The sequence below is a fragment of the Daphnia pulicaria genome, chromosome 8 (genome assembly GCF_021234035.1).
Source record: "Daphnia pulicaria isolate SC F1-1A chromosome 8, SC_F0-13Bv2, whole genome shotgun sequence".
Taxonomy (NCBI): domain Eukaryota; kingdom Metazoa; phylum Arthropoda; class Branchiopoda; order Diplostraca; family Daphniidae; genus Daphnia; species Daphnia pulicaria.
Window position 1 is genome coordinate 10,825,880 of NC_060920.1, and position 17,352 is coordinate 10,843,231.

The following is a 17,352-nucleotide window of genomic DNA, read 5'->3' on the forward strand; positions in this document are numbered from 1 at the left end:
TCGTGTACAATTGACGTGTATTCAAAATTGGTGTTGTGTTCTTCTCACTTTCATGATGTCTTTACAGAACTAAAGCAGAAGACGTGTCTCTTCGATGGGGTAGGACAAAATCTCAAAAAGATATAATCTTAACAACCCTTGTTCAGGATTTTTCTTAATTTTTTAAATTATCTGTTGAGGAGGTGGTTGAGGTTGGAAAAACGGCTCATCAAACAGAGCTCGGTATTTGGGTCTCAATCTGCATTCAGGACAATAATAAGTTCCTTCGGGTGCTTCTGAAATGCCAACACACTCAAAGTGGAACCATTCATAGGGACAATCACTAGCGTCACAGCCAATCATTTGTGAAACTTCATCGTAAGGACATCGGCAATAGCAGTAAAGTCTGTCAGGATCTTCAAACGAAGGTACTGGATGTATGGGTGTTTTCATCACCTTCGCCGGGGAGAGTGGAGGCGGTGGAGGAATTGCGTCATAGTTGTGAGTAAATTTTAATTTCGCAGTCGTTCGCCCCGGCTTTTTCGAGATGGTTTTCATTTTTTTAGTTGAAGCGGCCGGGTTGATTTTTTCTTCCAAACTGTCACCCTCGTACCAGTAGAGATCGTCGTTGCGTTTACGCCGACCTCGTCCACGCTTAGAGTCGGATCTCTGCTCTACATTAACTGCCGGAGGTGGTGGTGCCATAGGGATCTCCTTTACAGGAAGTGGCATGATGTTTAACATCGGAATCGGCTCTTTTTTCCTCTTGAGAGACCGCTTGTAGAGACCACTAGCCACCGCGTTGATGATGTCGTCGACTGTGTTGCCAGTTAAAGGCAACTGGTGATCTAAAATCCCCCAAAAGGTTAATAGGTCTATTTTCTTAAGTAAACGACTAATTAAAAACCAAATACCTTCCAAATTGAAGTTAAGTGACGATTCTTTCAAGGCTCGTCTCTTCTTTTTCTTCTTCTTTCGCTTCTTTTGAGAATCACTCCGAGCTTTAGGTGATGCAAACCTCGACCGCTTCTTGTTCTCCGAATCGGAATCACTTGTTTCTAGGTCCGATTCGTGCACACTGATATCGGCATCCGATTCGACCCCATTTTCGGAATCTGAGGAGGATTCCAAGGAACTTGGAGGTTCGCTATTGTTTTCAATGTCAACATCCGCCTCATCTCCTTCGGGAGCCTGAACGACTGCTGGCACTGGCGGTTTCTCTACCACCTCCTCGTCTTCCTCACTGGAACTACTACTGCTGGAACTATCGCTATCGCTATCACTGCTGCTGCTTCCACTACTAGAGCTGCTAGAGTCACTGCTGCTAGAACTGCTGCAGCTGCAGTCGGTTGGACAGCAACTGGACTCGCTGTCACTGAGCCGCGTCAAAACTTTTCCAAATTTCCCTGGTCGGTTACTTAAACTTTTCGCTGGTTTGCCGTTGACCAATTTGCTTTCTTCGTCCTCTTCTGAACTGCTACTGCTACTCAAGTCCAAAACATAGCGAGGTTCTTTCTTACTGCGGTGTTTCTTGTGGTGGCGAGCCTTTCTGGCCAGTTTCTTGAGCTTTTTAGGATCTTCCGGCGGCGGATCTCCAAGTTTGCAATAATCGTGATCCAACAGAGCAGGGATGGCAGGCTCTGGGGTAATCACAGGGATTTCGGCTTGTTTAGACGTAGCGGCTGAAGCTAATAAATCCAGAAGATTGACATCAGAAGAACTGGGTTCTCCGTCCACAGATTTGGTTGCTTCAACAGTTCCGTTAAGTCCATCCCCTTCCATCGGTTCTTCTTTAATTTTACATTCAGGTAACGGAGAGGTTGGAGGTTCCTTCTGGTCGGTTTCCATTTCGCTGTCGATGCCTTCCTTATTTTCGCCAGATTTCTTCTCACTTGTTTCTTTAGCTTCACTCAGTTCTTTGTTGTCAAACACTTTATTATTTTTGACATCATTAGCTTCAGAAACTTCTGCATCAGAAAGCGTTGGATGTGCAACGTCATTCGATGTACCAATATCTGACGGCGTTCCATTGGGTTTACACTTTTCCTCCTCGTCATCCTCAATGTCAAAAATGGAGCTTCCTATACGACTGAGGGAGGTCACTACAGAAACAGATGCACTGCCCTTTTCTTCATCCACCGGTTTGGTAGCCCCATCTGTGACACTGGCTGTTGGCACGATGGGCATTTCTTCGTCGTCATCATCGTCATCGGAAGATGATGAGCATTTGAATCGAACTTTTTCAACAACTGGCTCAGGAGGCGCTTCAATGCTTCCGCCATTTGTCAATTCGGCTTTAACCTTGTCGGGTGTTTCGGGGCTCTCTTCTGTGCTCACCCTGCGTGACGAAGCGGCTGATCGCTTTGCAGCGTTCTGCTGGCCTATCAGTTTGAGAAGTTCCTGTTGGACTTTCCTTGGCTTTAGACCACTTTTCTCTAATGCGGATTTGATTTCATTAGCCGCTGCTTCGGCGACAGCCGCTTGATTGACGGCAGCCTCGCTGTGCTTCATGACTGCGTGTTTAGCCAAGAGTTTCTTTGAAATGAAACTTTTTTTACAGCTATGACATTTGTGCGGCCGCTCGCCGGTGTGTAAACGAGTGTGAACTTTGAGCATAGACGCCTTGCTGAACTCGAGTCGGCAGACAGTGCAAACGCAGGGATTATCCACCACCTCTGCTAAGGAGGCCGGTGCCCCTGGGCAGAAATGGTAGGTGCAGAGCCACGTCTTCTCTTGGCACGTTGGGCAAGGCTTGCTTTCGGTTCCGTGTTTCCACAGCAGATGCATTTCGAGTGACTCGTAGTTTTTGTAGGACACCTGGCACACAGTACACGCATATGGGCTATCCTGCTGATGGTTGAACATGTGTTTCCGCAATGCTGTCTGGCTCTCGAAGCAAGTGTGGCATATGTCGCATAGCGAATGCGTGCGAAGATGTGACTGGAGCATGTAGAGACTGACCATTCCGACGATGCCACACAAACGGCACCCATAAATCGACTCCTTGCCGGTAGAGACCAAATGCGAGATGAAATAGCCATAGGTTTTAAACTGCTGGCCACACTCGAGACAGGGGTACATCCGAAAGCCATGGGCACCTCGCAGATGCTGTACCATCTCCTTGACGGACAACTCGTTGACATTACAAAGGTCACAAGAGTAGGTCTTGTCAAGCGGTTCGACGCAGAACTTATGTAGCACCTTGCGACTTGCGTTGCCGTCGATGTATTCATCCGCCTCTTCGTTGGACACATCTTCCATGTAAATGCTCCTGACTTCGGCGAATAACTTATTTTGCGTATCCTCGCCGAGTCCACGGAGTAAATGGTTGTTGTGAGCTGCCTTCAAGTGCTCGCAGATGTCTTCCAAATTGGACTCTTGAATTTCGTACCGAAGACAGACGGGGCAATGGAGTTGCTGGATCTTTCGTAAGGCCTTCTTCACTCTGAGCAATAACTTGTGGAGCAATGGCTCAAGCAGTGCTTTCCAGTCTGTCTTTTCTCGGGGCGGCAGTTGCGGTGCGGGAGAGGGTTCTCTGGTCGGTTCAGACTCTTCCGGCGTCTGTTCTGGGGAAGCAGCATCCAAGTTCTGTTCTTCATTCTCAGAACTTTCCACCAACCCCTCGACCTCCTCCTCCGCACCGCCTAACAAGTTTTTTGAGTTCGTGTTGTCGGGACTCAATGGAGAGAGTGTTGGTCGACCAAAGCCTGGCGTAAGTATCCTTTTAGGAGGTGTCGGAGGCGGACCTTTGTTCCCTACAAGTGACAATAAATTTGTCAACAAAATTCAAACTAATAATGATAAATGAAAAAGATTGAATACCTGGCAATAAGGTTCGAAGTCCCCTTGGAGAATCGAGGTTCGGAATCATCACCTTGACTTTCTTTTTAATAGGAACCTCTCCAGGAGATCGGAATTCCATTCCGTCCTTTGGCTCTACCTTTGGTTCGACAGGGGGTTCAAAAGTGTGTGCAGGTGATTTCATTATACTATCTTCGATATCAGAATTAATCTCTATTTTAGGCTGTAAGGGCTCATTTTCGGGTAGCTCCGCCTTTATCCGACGCTTGTATTTCCTCTTCTGCTTGGATATGTTTGGCGTCGTCTTGTCCACGTCGACGGGGGCTGTCGTTATTGGAGACGGCGAAGGGTACGTGATAGCCAGAGATTGCTGCTGCTGACTGTCGGAATGATAGCCTACTTGACTGGGCAATGGGAACCGCGGAGTTGCTCTACAGTTTACACTGTGTGCTTCAGCATCAAGAACGTGAATGGCAGCTCCACATTCCGTGCAAATTAAAATCGAAGCACGACCCAAAATTTCACCTAAACGAGCAACATCGGAGGGACCACGGTACCTGAAAAACAAATACGCAAAATAACAAATTATTATTAAATGAAACGATGAATTCAATCTTTTCTGTAAGTACCTATCCTCTTTGCCATGGACGGCTTGCAGATGTTTGACAAGTGCTGCCACTTTGGCGTGCATAGAACCGCAAACGAGACAAGCGTGCCGTTGGTGGTGGAGATGCGCATGCAGGTACCGCGACAGACCATCACTAAGACCACGTGCTCCGCATATTCCGCAAGCATCCGGGCCGTAAGTTGACTGAACGGATCGGATCGAGCTCGCCCTTGTACCGTAGCTTTTGGATGGTGAAATCGGTGATGGAAGCGGAGGGGGAGGTCCCAGTGGTGTCAGTGCCGGTAGACTCTCAACCGGCGGCGGAACTAGATATACAACATAGAAAAATGTTAGTCTTTGGATAAATAAATAAATCCACATCAGTGAAAAATGTACCAATATCATTTTCTTCTACTGCTTGTGGAACGGGAATACCACATACAGAGAGATGCTCTCTGGCAGATGAGACGCTGACAACTGTGAAGCACTTTACACATTCTACAAATCCACTATCTTCTGGGGACGCATCAAGCGGTTTCACTCCAGCAACTGTCCGGTTTAGGGTATCCCCCGTTTTAATCGGTTTACGATATACCGCCTTAGAGTTTCCTACCACTTTCTTCTTCACCTGCTTGTTCCTTAATAGATTCGGGCCATTCACTGTTCGCTTTTTGGGCACGGGAAGAGGCACAGGCATAGCTTCCACTGCCACCGATTCTTCAACTGGTGCTGGTGATGGTTCAGCTGGCTCCGACTCTTGATGTGGTGACACTGGCACTGAAGGCGGTTTCATTTCGCCGTTGGTATGTTTCGATATTGTATTTGGTGAGAGTTTGAGAAGTTTGACCACTGGGCCTTCACTTTTAGGGGTAGACCGCCTAATGTAGGGACGCTTCTTCTTCCCTACAGGTGGACTACTAGGCTCAGGAGATCCATTCACCAATACACTAGGCACCACATTCTCATTTGCACTGCTTGCTTCAAGTTGTTCTGTTTCGGAACTGTCAGAAACAGTCTTAGGCAAATCCAACGGTGCAAAACTATCCAAGTAGGCTGGAGTAGAGCCGTCTTCAATTTCATCTGCAGCTTCTATGTTAAAATCTACACCTGAGTAAACCAAAATAGAGCATTATTTGGATATTTTATCTAAATTCGCAAACAAAACTTACCTAGAAGATCTACATCCAGAGGTAATTCCTCTGAAGGAGTGTCCTTGACTTCAAAGGCAGAATTCATACCGCCAAACACCTCACTGTTTTTCAAATACAAGTAAATGTTAGTGTTTTAAAACTATTACTTTAAATTAAGATACAAATTATGGACTAAATCAATAATTCCGACGTGCTACTCCAATAACCCTGTCACAAAAACAGGTTATATAAGCACAAATGAACAGAGTTATCCTCAAATCTGCCGGAGAAGACACAAAAATGCTATGCCCGTTTCACCGATTCTTACGAAAGCGCGGGTAAAGCCACTTGCCGCACCAGTTAACTTCTTTAACACCAAAACGTTGACCAGAGATGCAACTCACCGAAACTTTTTCAATCTGAGAATTTAATTCCGCTGACATAGAACAGAGCTAATCAACAGAAGAAAAATACAAATAAAAACCACTCAGCTCAAGCTCAATCTTTCGTCAATACGACGCGAAGAGCGTGCCGCCATCTTAACTAGCCGCACTGGCGCTATCTGGATTGTGATGCAGAAGCACTACTACAGCAGCACCATCTTTCGTCAATAAACTCGTAAACATCGATACGAGAAAATGTTTTGATAAGTTATTGCTGCACCAAATTACGAACGATAAAATCCATTGATGATTTTAAAATCGCAGAATAATATGTGAAATATTTCAATTGTATTTTGTGTAAGGAAAAAATTGATTTGAAAAATTTGAACTTAATAAAAACCTGTAGACATCTAGCGATGAAAAATCAAGCTTTTCAATAATCAACCGCGTGTTTACTAAACTGGCGGGAAGTCGCCCGCCACTTTCTTTTTTGTTTTCTCAACAACGTTAACACATGTATATTATTTTGACTTGGACGTTGCGCATGTAAGAACAGCGCATTAAATTCCGTGAATGAGATTTGAAGACAAGAGGCCAATCACGAAACTCGATTGTTGATAATAAATTCTAGAGGTTAAATAGAAGACAAACAAGACACCAAGTTCAATTAAAACGTCCCAAAAACGTTTGTAACTAAAATATTATGTCGGTGAAATGAATCAACCAAAAAGTTGAAGAAGGAAGTAACCTAAAAGAATTTTAAAAAACATAGCCGTGTTCTGCGAATCCAATTTCTACGCAAAACTGAAAAACATTTTTATGAGTTATCAACCCATGAAATTGGTCGACCATTTTTCCCCCATCAGCTTTCAGTTGAAAAGTTCTTTTTTTTTTCTTTCGGTATAAAAAGCTATGTAACTTTTATTTATTTTTTATCAATCAGTTCGTCAGAAAGATTAGAATTGAACTGCGTATATGTTTTGAAACTTGTTCTTCTTTATATAACTTTCGGGTGGGGATTTTTTTTTATTCCTATGCTTATCAATTTACCTGTCAAAATAAGAGACATGTTGAGCTACCTTGCTATTAGCCTTAGTTTGCTATTAGCTCTCAGCTATATTAGTCATGTCCCAGGAGAAAAACATGGTTTCACACTTTGGTATCTCGACACAACTCGACAGACGTTTCAAACTGTTGAATTCCTGATAGCATTTTTAAATTGATTACATGATTCTATTATCTTTGCTCTAAAGTTCATATTCCATTCCGACCCCATCTTCAATAATGATGAACAAATTTCAAGCTTGGGTTTTTTTTATTGTTACTTAATTTACAAACTGTTTCCTATTATTATTAAATGTGATTGATCCCCATTCTCTGCATTGTACACTATCTGAAACTTCACACTTTATTCCTCGGGAGAAGGGAGCATTCAAACATTTTTTTTTTTTCGTTTTTTTTATCAACGTAGTTTTATGTAATCATTTTATTGTGGTGTACTTTTCAAGGCTTACCTGTATCTGTATCCTACACCTTGAAACTATTAACCTAAATTTAATAGCGTAAATAAGTAGCTTCAATATTTTTGCCAATGTGGCCAATGTGGCAAAAGAAATATGAAATAATCTAAGTGAAAGAGTATATAGAATAGTTATCTTAGACAAAATATGGTTAGCACATGTACAGATATAGCGGTTGCCGGCGGTTACAGCCTGTAGGCTGTAGTGTTTTTAAGAATTTTAATCACTGCTTTATTTGCCGTATTTAGTCACAGTTAGCAAAACTTTTTTGTCCTGATACCTTGAATATGCTTCTGAGAATTATTTTTGAGGATTTTCTAGAAAGTAAGGGAACAGATTGGCCATGAATAGCCTATGACTGGTGTGTCGTTAAGCGGACTTCGATCCGGGTTTATACCAGAATCGATATTCATTAATCAAGCAGTCAAGTCAACTACTGTAGTTCCTCCACTTCAAGGCACCGGTAACGTGTAAATCTCTCATTCGTATAATTTTAAAATGCAATCTATATCTTTTTTTAAACATTTATTATGAACATTGTTTTCGAATTCATAGCTTCAGATCATTGCTCATAGACATGTTATTCGGTTAATGACTTGCATTCTTATGATGTAACATTCTATTTTCACAGTTAACAAAATGTGTGGGTCTTCAAAATGCGCTGCGTGTTCAGGAACCTTGTATGAATGCAAGATCCCAGAAGAGTCCATTGAAATGATATGGGAGCAGCTTTTATCGTACCTTATTTCCTTGGACACTAAGGCTGACATACTTGGAGAATGGAAACAACAGAAACCCCTGTTAGAAAATCTCTTTTATCGGTTTTTTAAACTTGGTCTGAAATTGATAGAATTGGGGATTGCGTTAAGAACTAACCAAGCAATGTAGATATTACCATAAAATCTTTGATTGGAAACAGACGTTGGATTCAGCGGCATCTTTATCTCTACACCTCATTAGATTACGATCGTCGAATGGCTACAGAATTCCACTATCTCTGCAGATTTCGATCCGGAATTCAGTTTCTCTTGGACGATTTTTCGGATATTTCTTTAAGATTTGATCAAATTCTAAAAAAATTCAAATGTGGCGATTTTCTTAATGAACATAATGATTTAGAAGAAATTGATAGTGATTTGCATGTGTTGAAACCTTCAGATCCTTATTTACATCCTGATCCTTTTGAAACTCCCTCAAGTATCCCCAAACATCATTGGTGGTGGTTTAGACGAATCAAAATGGTTGTGATGCAACTTTTGTGTTGGTTTATTAATAAATACAGCTCAAAAATTATTTGAAAAAATTTAACAATAATAAAAAACAACCCACGTTCAATGATGATGATTAAATTTCAAACTTTTTTTTTTAATTATTATTTTATTTAGTATGTACAAAAACTATATAGGCCTATGTTTTCTATTGTAAAATGTGGTTGATTGCATTGTTGTATTAACTATATGAAACTTCACACTTTATTCCTCGGGAGCATATGGCACCGCATCACACATTTTTTTCAATTTTATTTTTATCAACTTAGTTTTATGTGATAATATTATTGTGCTGATCTTATCAAGGCTAACCTGTATCTGAATTACACCTGAATTGATGAGAATTGGGAAACTACAGTGCATAAAATTTTTATTTCATCAAAGTGTTTCAAAGTGCATTGACGGCACCACATATTCTTTTGCACTGCTTGCTTCAATAAGTTGTTCTATTTCGGAAGTGTCAGAAATTCTATTTGAAAAATTGGAATTTAATAACTATTCGTGGACATCTATCATCCAGCGATGCGAAATGGCGAAATCAAGCTTTTTAGTGATCAACCTCGTATTTACTAAACTGGCGGGAAGTCACCCGCAACTTTTTTTTACTTGGGCGTTGTGCTGCATTAAATTCCGTGGAGTCATCCAGTGGATGAGAATTGAAGACCCAAAAGGCCAACACGGCACTAAATTGTTAGCTTTCAGTTGGTAACTATAGAGGTTATATAGAAGATCCAAGTTCAATTAAGACTTCTCAAAAATATTTGGTAAAAAAATATTATGCCCTTTTAGTGAAATCAACAAAAAAAAAATTAAGAACATAGTAAAAGTAACCTAAATAAAAAAAAATATAAAAAAAATTACGAAAATTACCGTGTGCTGTGCTGCTGAAATTGAAATCCAACTTCTGCGCAAAACTGAATACAATTTTTTCGAATTTTTTTGGAGTTTATCAAGACATTATTTTGGTAGATCATTTTTACCACATCGCTTATTAGCCAGCTACCTGAAATAGCGGACGGGCGACGATAAGCGCTAAAATTCAATACGGACCCGCAATAAGGGTGGGTGGGCGCGCGCTTGTACATGCCCGTATATAATGAAAGGGGCGTCTAGAGCTGGCCGCACTGGTTGAGCACTGGTGTACGCCCACCTTAAGAAATGCAATGACTCCGCGCAGGTGAGCCTCGTCGGTTCCATCCGGACAAGTCGGAAACTTCGTTGCAAACCAGCCTTTGTCGATTCATCACTGGGCCAGATAAGCGTTAAGTCCTAACTTATCCCCGGGATCTGACGTCCCGGGCCACAGCCTCAAACACAAAATTGTGCATATTTTCCGCCTTAAAGGTTTAAGCAACCTTAATTCGGGTATCCTCAGTCCCTACCGACAAAGAAATGCGAACGAGATCCTCGTTAACGAAGGATGGGATACGAGCGGGAAAAGTTTATTATGGGATCATTCTGGCAGACGAAAGCAAAAAAAAAACATTAGGCTATATCTAGTAACTGACACTGACTGTCTGACTGGTAGAATGAGTGAAGCAAAAGAATTGCAGAAGGAACGAGAACAAATAGAAGAAAACTTTGCTCAATTCACGAAACTTGTGCCAAAATCTCTTAAGTATCTTTTTAAAAACCCAGAAGACTTTGAATTACATCGAATAGACAATTTGTGGGAAGAAAGTGTTTCAAAATTCTCTGTGGATTCAATGAAAATGTTCTTAGAATTTGTCCTTTCAATGAAACCAAATACTATTTGTCAATTGGTGGAATGTTTTGATTATGCAAGAGATCAAACTAGAAAGGAAGCAAAGACCAGCGTGATGCCACAGCCACAGAACGTTTTCGAACTCAAGGAGAGTCGGCAAGAAAGGAAGGCCCGAAGGAAGCGCGAAACACGTAAGAAAGGCCAATGTTTATTATACTAATTGTGAGAGTTCATGGTGAAATTGTGCCTCAATTTTTCTCGTCGTTCTTTTTTCAAAGATTCGCTTACTTCTGTCAGAGATATAGAAATATGGCCGCTTCACACGCCGTATAGAATACCCTATCTCAGTTTTTTTTTTATGGGGGGGGGGATCTTGGTCCGATTTTGGGCGGTTTGGGGGCAGAGCCTACTAGAAATATCAGAAATATATTAGGGGGCATGGAAATGTGATAGTACAGTATATATAGGCGTCAGCAGAGTACTCTAGTCAGAGAATTAGAAATAAAACACCTTGAAAAGGTCCTATCAGACCACTAAGGATGGATTTTTATGCTTTCCTTTTAGTTAAGCATAAAGAAAATATGTACTTTTAATTCAAAATTTTTAAATTCCCGCTCTAAGAATTTCTGGGTTTTTCTAATCTTAACTTCATTGATGGAACTCAACTACATATTTATTAAAAGAATTTTACATATTTTGTAAGTCATTTGGTGTAATGGTTAGTGAGCTGAGCTAGCAAGTCTAAGGATGTGGGTTCGAATCCCGGTGTAACTTAATTATTTTGAATTATTGAAAGGAATTAATACAAATTTGTCGTAGTTAAAATCGAATTTTTTTTGTATTGTATTAGGCCCAAAAAACTTGAGGCTTTTAACCCCGTAACTGGTGGAACAGAAAAATTGGGGGTTTTACTTTACCCCATAAAAAGTGTGGTGTTTTTTTTAACAGTGCTTTAAATTTCAAATAATTTATGGCTTCATTGTATATTCATAACTGCCATGACTATATATCTATTGATTTTCCATTTACAGTTGAAAAAGCAGCTAAAAAAATCATGGGCACTGAAGAGGCCAAGTTCAATTTACAAGTAAAACTCGAAGAATTTATTGACATCGCCGAAAAAAAAGAAATGTTCGGTGCTGCCACAAACATTGCTGCAGGATCAGAAGGACTCCAGCTGATAGATGCGATAAGGGCAGTTAAAGTCAAGTTTGGCAGTAAGTTATCTGCGGCTTGTCATATTGCCAAACACCCAACTGATCCTATAAGCGATTATCTAGTATTCGCTAATAAAGTCATTCGGGACCCGTCAGGTGACAAACCTTCAATATCGCAAAAAGGAGATGCAAACATCGTCAAATTCAAAAGCCCAATTGGGATGGCGATTGTTCGTGAGAAAAACAGCGAAGTTTTGCTTATGACTTATTATCCGTTCCATCATTAATTTCATATCTGAATTCAAAAAAAAAAATTTCCAATTTATTTCTTGCCCGAAAATGCTCTTCTCATATCTGGTCTCTTAATGTACAGTACCTTATGTTAGCCTTCTTTTATGTTCACTTGTGTGTAATCTATATTTCATGTCAAAATACCTCCCGGATTTTATCCCCACTGACGGACGGAATACTATATGCAAGATGCAAATTTAGCCCCTCGCTGCCCTACCGAAAACCATCACTGCCGATTCAATGAGCTTACTGACTTTTTTCCGATGACTCAGGGAATCTCTCTTCCTCACCCTTTACAGCATCCGACTCGTAATTCTGCAAACTTTGGCTGCCTTGAGTCTTGTCCTTGTCATTCGGATGAAAGGCGCATCATCGAATATTTATCAATGCCAACCCTAATCTCTGTTAGCTTTGTATCGCAGTTGGTATTGCATTCGTGTCTGTTCTGTTTCAAGGGGAGATATTCCTTTCATTTGTTTTTGTGTAATTTTTTTGGTATTATTTGTGATTCCCCATCAACGCAATTTTGTTAAGTACCTATATTAGCCTACTATTATTGAGTGAAAGAGAATATTTAGTATTAGAAAAGTTATCTTAAACAAATGCCGATCCCTTGCTGCGCGCGCGAGTTTCCCAATAGGAGTGGTCCAACAGTTAGAAAATAGTTTTCCTCAAGTCTATATTTTGATTTTCCAATTTTCCCTTTATGGTAAAATCTATTGCACTCCGGAGAGCTCTAGTGTCAAAAGAGGCTAATGCATTCCGGAGTCCTTTAGCGTCTATTGTGGCTATTGCACTCTCATAAGTTATAAGTAGCAGTGAGAGAAAACCACCTCCCGAAAAAGTTAATAATGTGATATTAGAGAAGGCTGTAACCGTACCACAGACTAAGAATACGTACGTTACGTATATAACGTACGTTCACCAGTGAACTTGCCAAGTTGGAAGGACAGATCAATTTGGACATCATCGTGCAGACAGGAACCAAATGTTCAGAATCAATGTCAAGAAATCAAGGAAATCATCACTGGTCTGTTGTATTTTTATCATATTTCACCACAGAGTAAAACATTTCTTTATTTTTATTTTAGACTTGCTGAGGACAATTAGAGACCCTGAAAAGCCCATCACGTTAGAAGACCTGTTGGTTATTACAGATTAATGTTCAAGTACAACCATTTGAGGAAAATGGTTACTTGGTTAGAATAGATTTCAATCCTGCGGTTCCTCATTGTTCACTTGCCAGCCTTATTGGCCTCTGCCTGAGAGGCAAGATTTAGAAAAATGTGGTGGAAAGGATCAAATTGGACATAGTTATTGCAGAGGGTAAACACAGTACAGAAGAAGAGAGTAAGCCCTAATACCATATTTAAATGTTCAAAAAAGCTTTTATAAAATATTATTTTACTTTATTCCCATCCAGCCAATAAACAAATCAACGATAAGGAAAGAGTCGCCGCCGCCTTAGAGAATCCCAACTTAGAAGAAATGTTCGATAGTTGCATAAGAGATGAAGAATAAGAATTTTGTTGAGAAGAAAAAAATTAAAAGACAATAAATTTCCTCAGAGTATTTTGTATTCCACCATTCCATGAGATCAACTCACAAGTATGAAAGTCACTGCAAAGGCACTGCAGAGATAATTTCATCGCACATATACACCCTGGATTGATTTAAGTAGAAGACTAGAACAATTACCAAAAAGCTCCCTGGTATATTTATAATTTTTGCAAGTGTTATCTCTGGTAAGAAGAAAAGCATAACCAAAAGCGACAAGCAAGTTTGTTTCGTGTGTGAAAGACTTGTAAACTTAAAAAAAGATCAAAATTTCTCAAAAACGAGACAAGTTAAGGGAAAAACAAAAGGGAAGTGGGGCGGGAGGCAGTAAGTAATTTCAGGCGGGTCGAGGAGAGAGGGACTTTTTAAACTTCGGACAGGACCGCAGGAGTGCTGGGAATAACATCCATAATCACTTTGACAGGGTCGTTGTTGTATTCCTCGGGCTCGATCTTGGACGCAGGCTGCTGCTTCTCCAAGTCCGTGGCAGTGCAAAGGGAACGAGTGTGGGGTTCTCGACGGCCGCTACCGCGTCAGACGGGCTTGGCTGGCTTCGCAAGGTGTTGATTCAGCAGCTTGATGACTTCCTCCACGTCGGCTTCATTCTTGCCTTTGATGACTTCGACCACACCGTCATCTTTCTTGTCCTGCAAAAGAAATTTCAATTATCCGATTAAGAAACACGTGTTACTATTTTAGTTGTTACCTGTTGACCGAGCAGATCCCAAGCCATTAACACATCCAAGCAAAATCTTGTTGACATCATCAAGAAGACGGTAACGTTCCAAAGCCTAAAACAAACTGAAAGTTAGAAACGAGTCTAAAAATAGAAACTAAATGGCGATATACCAGGAAGAGCTGAAGGATCTTGGAGTGGCGTGGTTCAAAGAAGACGAGACAATTTTCTTGTCGGTGAAATTATCTTTTTGGAGCTTGATGAGCCACGAGGCGAAATCGTTGCAGGCGGCCACCTCGCTCTTGGACTTGAGCATTCTGTTGTTGCGGATCTCCTTGAGCATGCGGTAACGACCCGTGTCAACGATGCGAAGATTGTAGTTGCGAATTACATTCAGCGGTAGCTTGTCATACGGCATGACGTACTTGTTGAAATCGTGCCCTTCTGCTTTCTCTTACTGTGCCACGTAGAATGATCCCAGGTTGACCATCTCGTAGATGAGGCGTCGACCAGTAACGGTGGCTTCCCACATGACCACAGCAATGCTGACATCGTGTTCAGGCATTGGCTGTGCTGGCTGAGTGGTGATCACAGCGGGGGGAGCATCAGATTCAACCTTGGCCTCTGGAGTTGGTGGCTGAATTACCACCTCTATGATGGTCTCCTCTATGATGGTCTCCCGGAAGATGAGGTCTGTTGTTCTTCACTATTGTTGGTCATTTCTGTAATTTTATTCTGCAACACAAAACACTATCAATAAATCAAACAGCATTCAACAACAGTGAAGATGGTTAAAAAAAAATGTGAGCAAGGGAATACGAAGGCAGGCTTCAAGAACAGTTCCCCTTTTCATTAACAAATGTGGTATTGAATTAGTTAATTAATTACCTGAGGATCTACCATTGATGGCCGCTGGATGATGGAACCAGTAACGGTGGCTTCCCACATGACCACAGCAATGCTGACATCGTGTTCAGGTATTGGCTGTGCTGGCTGAGTGGTGATCACAGCGGGGGAGCATCAGATTCAACCTTGGCCTCTGTAGTTGGTGGCTGAATTACCACCTCTATGATGGTCTCCCGGAAGATGAGGTCTGTTGTTCTTCACTGTTGTTGGTCATTTCTCCAATTTTATTCTACAACACAAAACACTACCGATAAATCAAACAGAATTCAACAACAGTGTAGATGGTTAAAAAAAATGTGAGCAAGGGAATACGAAGGCAGGCTCCACAATTCCCCTTTTCTTTAACCAATGTGGTATTGTATTAGTTAATTAATTACCTGAGGATCTACCATTGATGGCCGCTGGTTGATGGAAGAGAACATTCATTTACTTTCGAATGAAGATTGAGACTGCAAATGCTGCAAATGGAAAACAGTAGAGCGAGTTGACTAGATAATAGGCTGTGTTTATTTAGCACGGCCTTATAGCAATGCGTCAGAACTCAGAACCATCCAACGGCAGTTTAATAAAACACGAAAACACAAATTCGAGTTTATAATTATGATTTCGTCGCAATATAAAAATCGAAATGCGACGGCTCCATGTAAAACCTTGTCTTGCACAAGATGATCATAATTAATTTCCTAATTGTTTAACTCTAAAAAAAAAAAACGTATAAGACATTAATGAAATAAACAACTTTCCTATATCACTGAGAGGAACAACGCCATCTGTTGATGTGGGTTGGGTTGGGTCAGGAAACAGGTCTTTGGCGATAGAATCCCTATCGGGAAAATATGCTGGTTAGGTTAGCAGTTAGCCGCACTTGTAAAAATATAGCGTTTGGCGATTATTACAGCCTGAATTTATTTCAAGAATTTTAACAACTTTTTTTAAGTCGTAGGTATTTAATCACAGTTAGCAAAACTTTTTTGTTCTGTTTTGCACTTCTAACCTTAAGAAGGCATTCTGGGAATTATTTTTGAGGATCTTCTAGAAAGTAAGGGAACAGATTGGCCATGAATATGACTGGTGTGTCGTTAAGCGGACGTCGATCCGGGTTTATACCAGACTCGATATTCATTAATCAAGCAGTCAAGTCAACTACTGTAGTTCCTCCACTTCAAGGCACCGGTAACGTGTAAATCTCTCATTCGTATAATTTTAAAATGCAATCTATATCTTTTTTTAAACATTTATTATGAACATTGTTTTCGAATTCATAGCTTCAGATCATTGCTCATAGACATGTTATTCGGTTAATGACTTGCATTCTTATGATGTAACATTCTATTTTCACAGTTAACAAAATGTGTGGGTCTTCAAAATGCGCTGCGTGTTCAGGAACCTTGTATGAATGCAAGATCCCAGAAGAGTCCATTGAAATGATATGGGAGCAGCTTTTATCGTTCCTAATTTCCTTGGACACTAAGGCTGACAGACTTGGAGAATGGAAACAACAGAAACCCCTGTTAGAAAATCTCTTTTATCGGTTTTTTAAACTTGGTCTGAAATTGATAGAATTGGGGGATTGCGTTAAGAACTACCCCAGCAATGTAGATGCTACCATAAAATCTTTGATTGGAAACAGACGTTGGATTCAGCGGCATCTTTATCTCTACACCTCATTAGATTACGATCGTCGAATGGCTACAGAATTCCACTATCTCTGCAGATTTCGATCCGGAATTCAGTTTCTCCTGGACGATTTTTCGGATATTTCTTTAAGATTTGATCAAATTCTAAATAATTTCAAATGTGGCGATTTTCTTAATGAACATAATGATTTAGAAGAACTTGATATTGATATGCATTTGTTGAAACCTTCAGATCCTTATTTACATCCTGATCCTTTTGAAACTCCCTCAAGTATCCCCAAACATCATTGGTGGTGGTTTTGACCAATCAAAATGGTTACGCTGCTTTGTTTTGGATTATTAATAAATACAGCTCCAAAATTATTTGAAAAAATTTAACAGTTTATTAAATCAAAAACGACCCCACGTTCAATAATGATGATCAAATTTCAAGCTTGGGTTTTTTTTTAACTGTTTCCTATTTATCAAATGTGGTTTATCCCCATTCACTGCATTTTACTATCTGAAACTTCACACTTTATTCCTCGGGAGAAGGGAGCATTCAGTCATTCACAATTTTTTTCCGTTTTTTTTATCAACTTAGTTTTATGTGATCATTTTATTGTGGTGTATTTTTCAAGGCTTACCTGTATCTGCATTACACCTTGAAACTATTAACCTGAAGTTAATAGCGTTAATAAGTACAATATATTTTTGCCAATGTGGCAAAAGAAATATGAAATAATCTAATTGAAA

General features: G+C 40.4%; 3 protein-coding genes and 1 long non-coding RNA gene across 4 annotated transcripts; 2 read left to right on the forward strand and 2 right to left on the reverse strand.

Annotated features, from left to right (window-relative positions):
* On the reverse strand, positions 1 to 6,086 carry LOC124310838. The gene is made up of 7 exons (XM_046774898.1): positions 5,922 to 6,086; positions 5,557 to 5,639; positions 4,784 to 5,494; positions 4,410 to 4,713; positions 3,802 to 4,337; positions 894 to 3,734; positions 1 to 827 (listed from the first exon to the last, which is right to left on the reverse strand). Exons 2-7 carry the CDS (start codon positions 5,621 to 5,623, stop codon positions 163 to 165), a joined length of 5,124 nt encoding a protein of 1,707 aa, XP_046630854.1. The 5' UTR covers positions 5,624 to 5,639; positions 5,922 to 6,086; the 3' UTR covers positions 1 to 162.
* Positions 6,087 to 13,010: 6,924 nt separating this feature from the next.
* Positions 13,011 to 13,413, forward strand: LOC124311708. Its single transcript, XR_006910155.1, has 2 exons — positions 13,011 to 13,191; positions 13,265 to 13,413. It is a non-coding gene; the product is annotated as an uncharacterized LOC124311708 (long non-coding RNA).
* Positions 13,414 to 13,931: 518 nt separating this feature from the next.
* Positions 13,932 to 14,824, reverse strand: LOC124311944. The gene is made up of 3 exons (XM_046776310.1): positions 14,248 to 14,824; positions 14,105 to 14,189; positions 13,932 to 14,045 (listed from the first exon to the last, which is right to left on the reverse strand). Exons 1-3 carry the CDS (start codon positions 14,490 to 14,492, stop codon positions 13,932 to 13,934), a joined length of 444 nt encoding a protein of 147 aa, XP_046632266.1. The 5' UTR covers positions 14,493 to 14,824.
* A 1,213-nt stretch (positions 14,825 to 16,037) lies between these two features.
* LOC124311380 lies at positions 16,038 to 16,972 on the forward strand. The gene is made up of 2 exons (XM_046775853.1): positions 16,038 to 16,153; positions 16,322 to 16,972. The coding sequence occupies exons 1-2, from the start codon at positions 16,039 to 16,041 to the stop codon at positions 16,918 to 16,920; spliced, it is 714 nt and encodes a 237-aa protein (XP_046631809.1). The 5' UTR covers position 16,038; the 3' UTR covers positions 16,921 to 16,972.
* The last annotated feature ends 380 nt before the right edge of the window (positions 16,973 to 17,352 follow it).

What these genes read in the sequence shown, in the direction of transcription:
- LOC124310838 (XM_046774898.1), bottom strand. Translation starts at nt 5,623, where the DNA reads ATGAATTCTGCCTTTGAAGTCAAGGACACTCCTTCAGAGGAATTACCT. An exon ending in AGTAGAAGAAAATGATATTG is followed by an intron (nt 4,714 to 4,783) that starts GTACATTTTTCA and finishes TTGTATATCTAG; the next exon opens with TTCCGCCGCCGGTTGAGAGT. An exon ending in GTCCATGGCAAAGAGGATAG is followed by an intron (nt 4,338 to 4,409) that starts GTACTTACAGAA and finishes TTTGTTTTTCAG; the next exon opens with GTACCGTGGTCCCTCCGATG.
- LOC124311944 (XM_046776310.1), bottom strand. Translation starts at nt 14,492, where the DNA reads ATGCCGTATGACAAGCTACCGCTGAATGTAATTCGCAACTACAATCTT. An exon ending in AGATCCTTCAGCTCTTCCTG is followed by an intron (nt 14,190 to 14,247) that starts GTATATCGCCAT and finishes AGTTTGTTTTAG; the next exon opens with GCTTTGGAACGTTACCGTCT. An exon ending in GGGATCTGCTCGGTCAACAG is followed by an intron (nt 14,046 to 14,104) that starts GTAACAACTAAA and finishes TTTCTTTTGCAG; the next exon opens with GACAAGAAAGATGACGGTGT.
- LOC124311380 (XM_046775853.1), top strand. Translation starts at nt 16,039, where the DNA reads ATGAATATGACTGGTGTGTCGTTAAGCGGACGTCGATCCGGGTTTATA. An exon ending in TCCTCCACTTCAAGGCACCG is followed by an intron (nt 16,154 to 16,321) that starts GTAACGTGTAAA and finishes CTATTTTCACAG; the next exon opens with TTAACAAAATGTGTGGGTCT.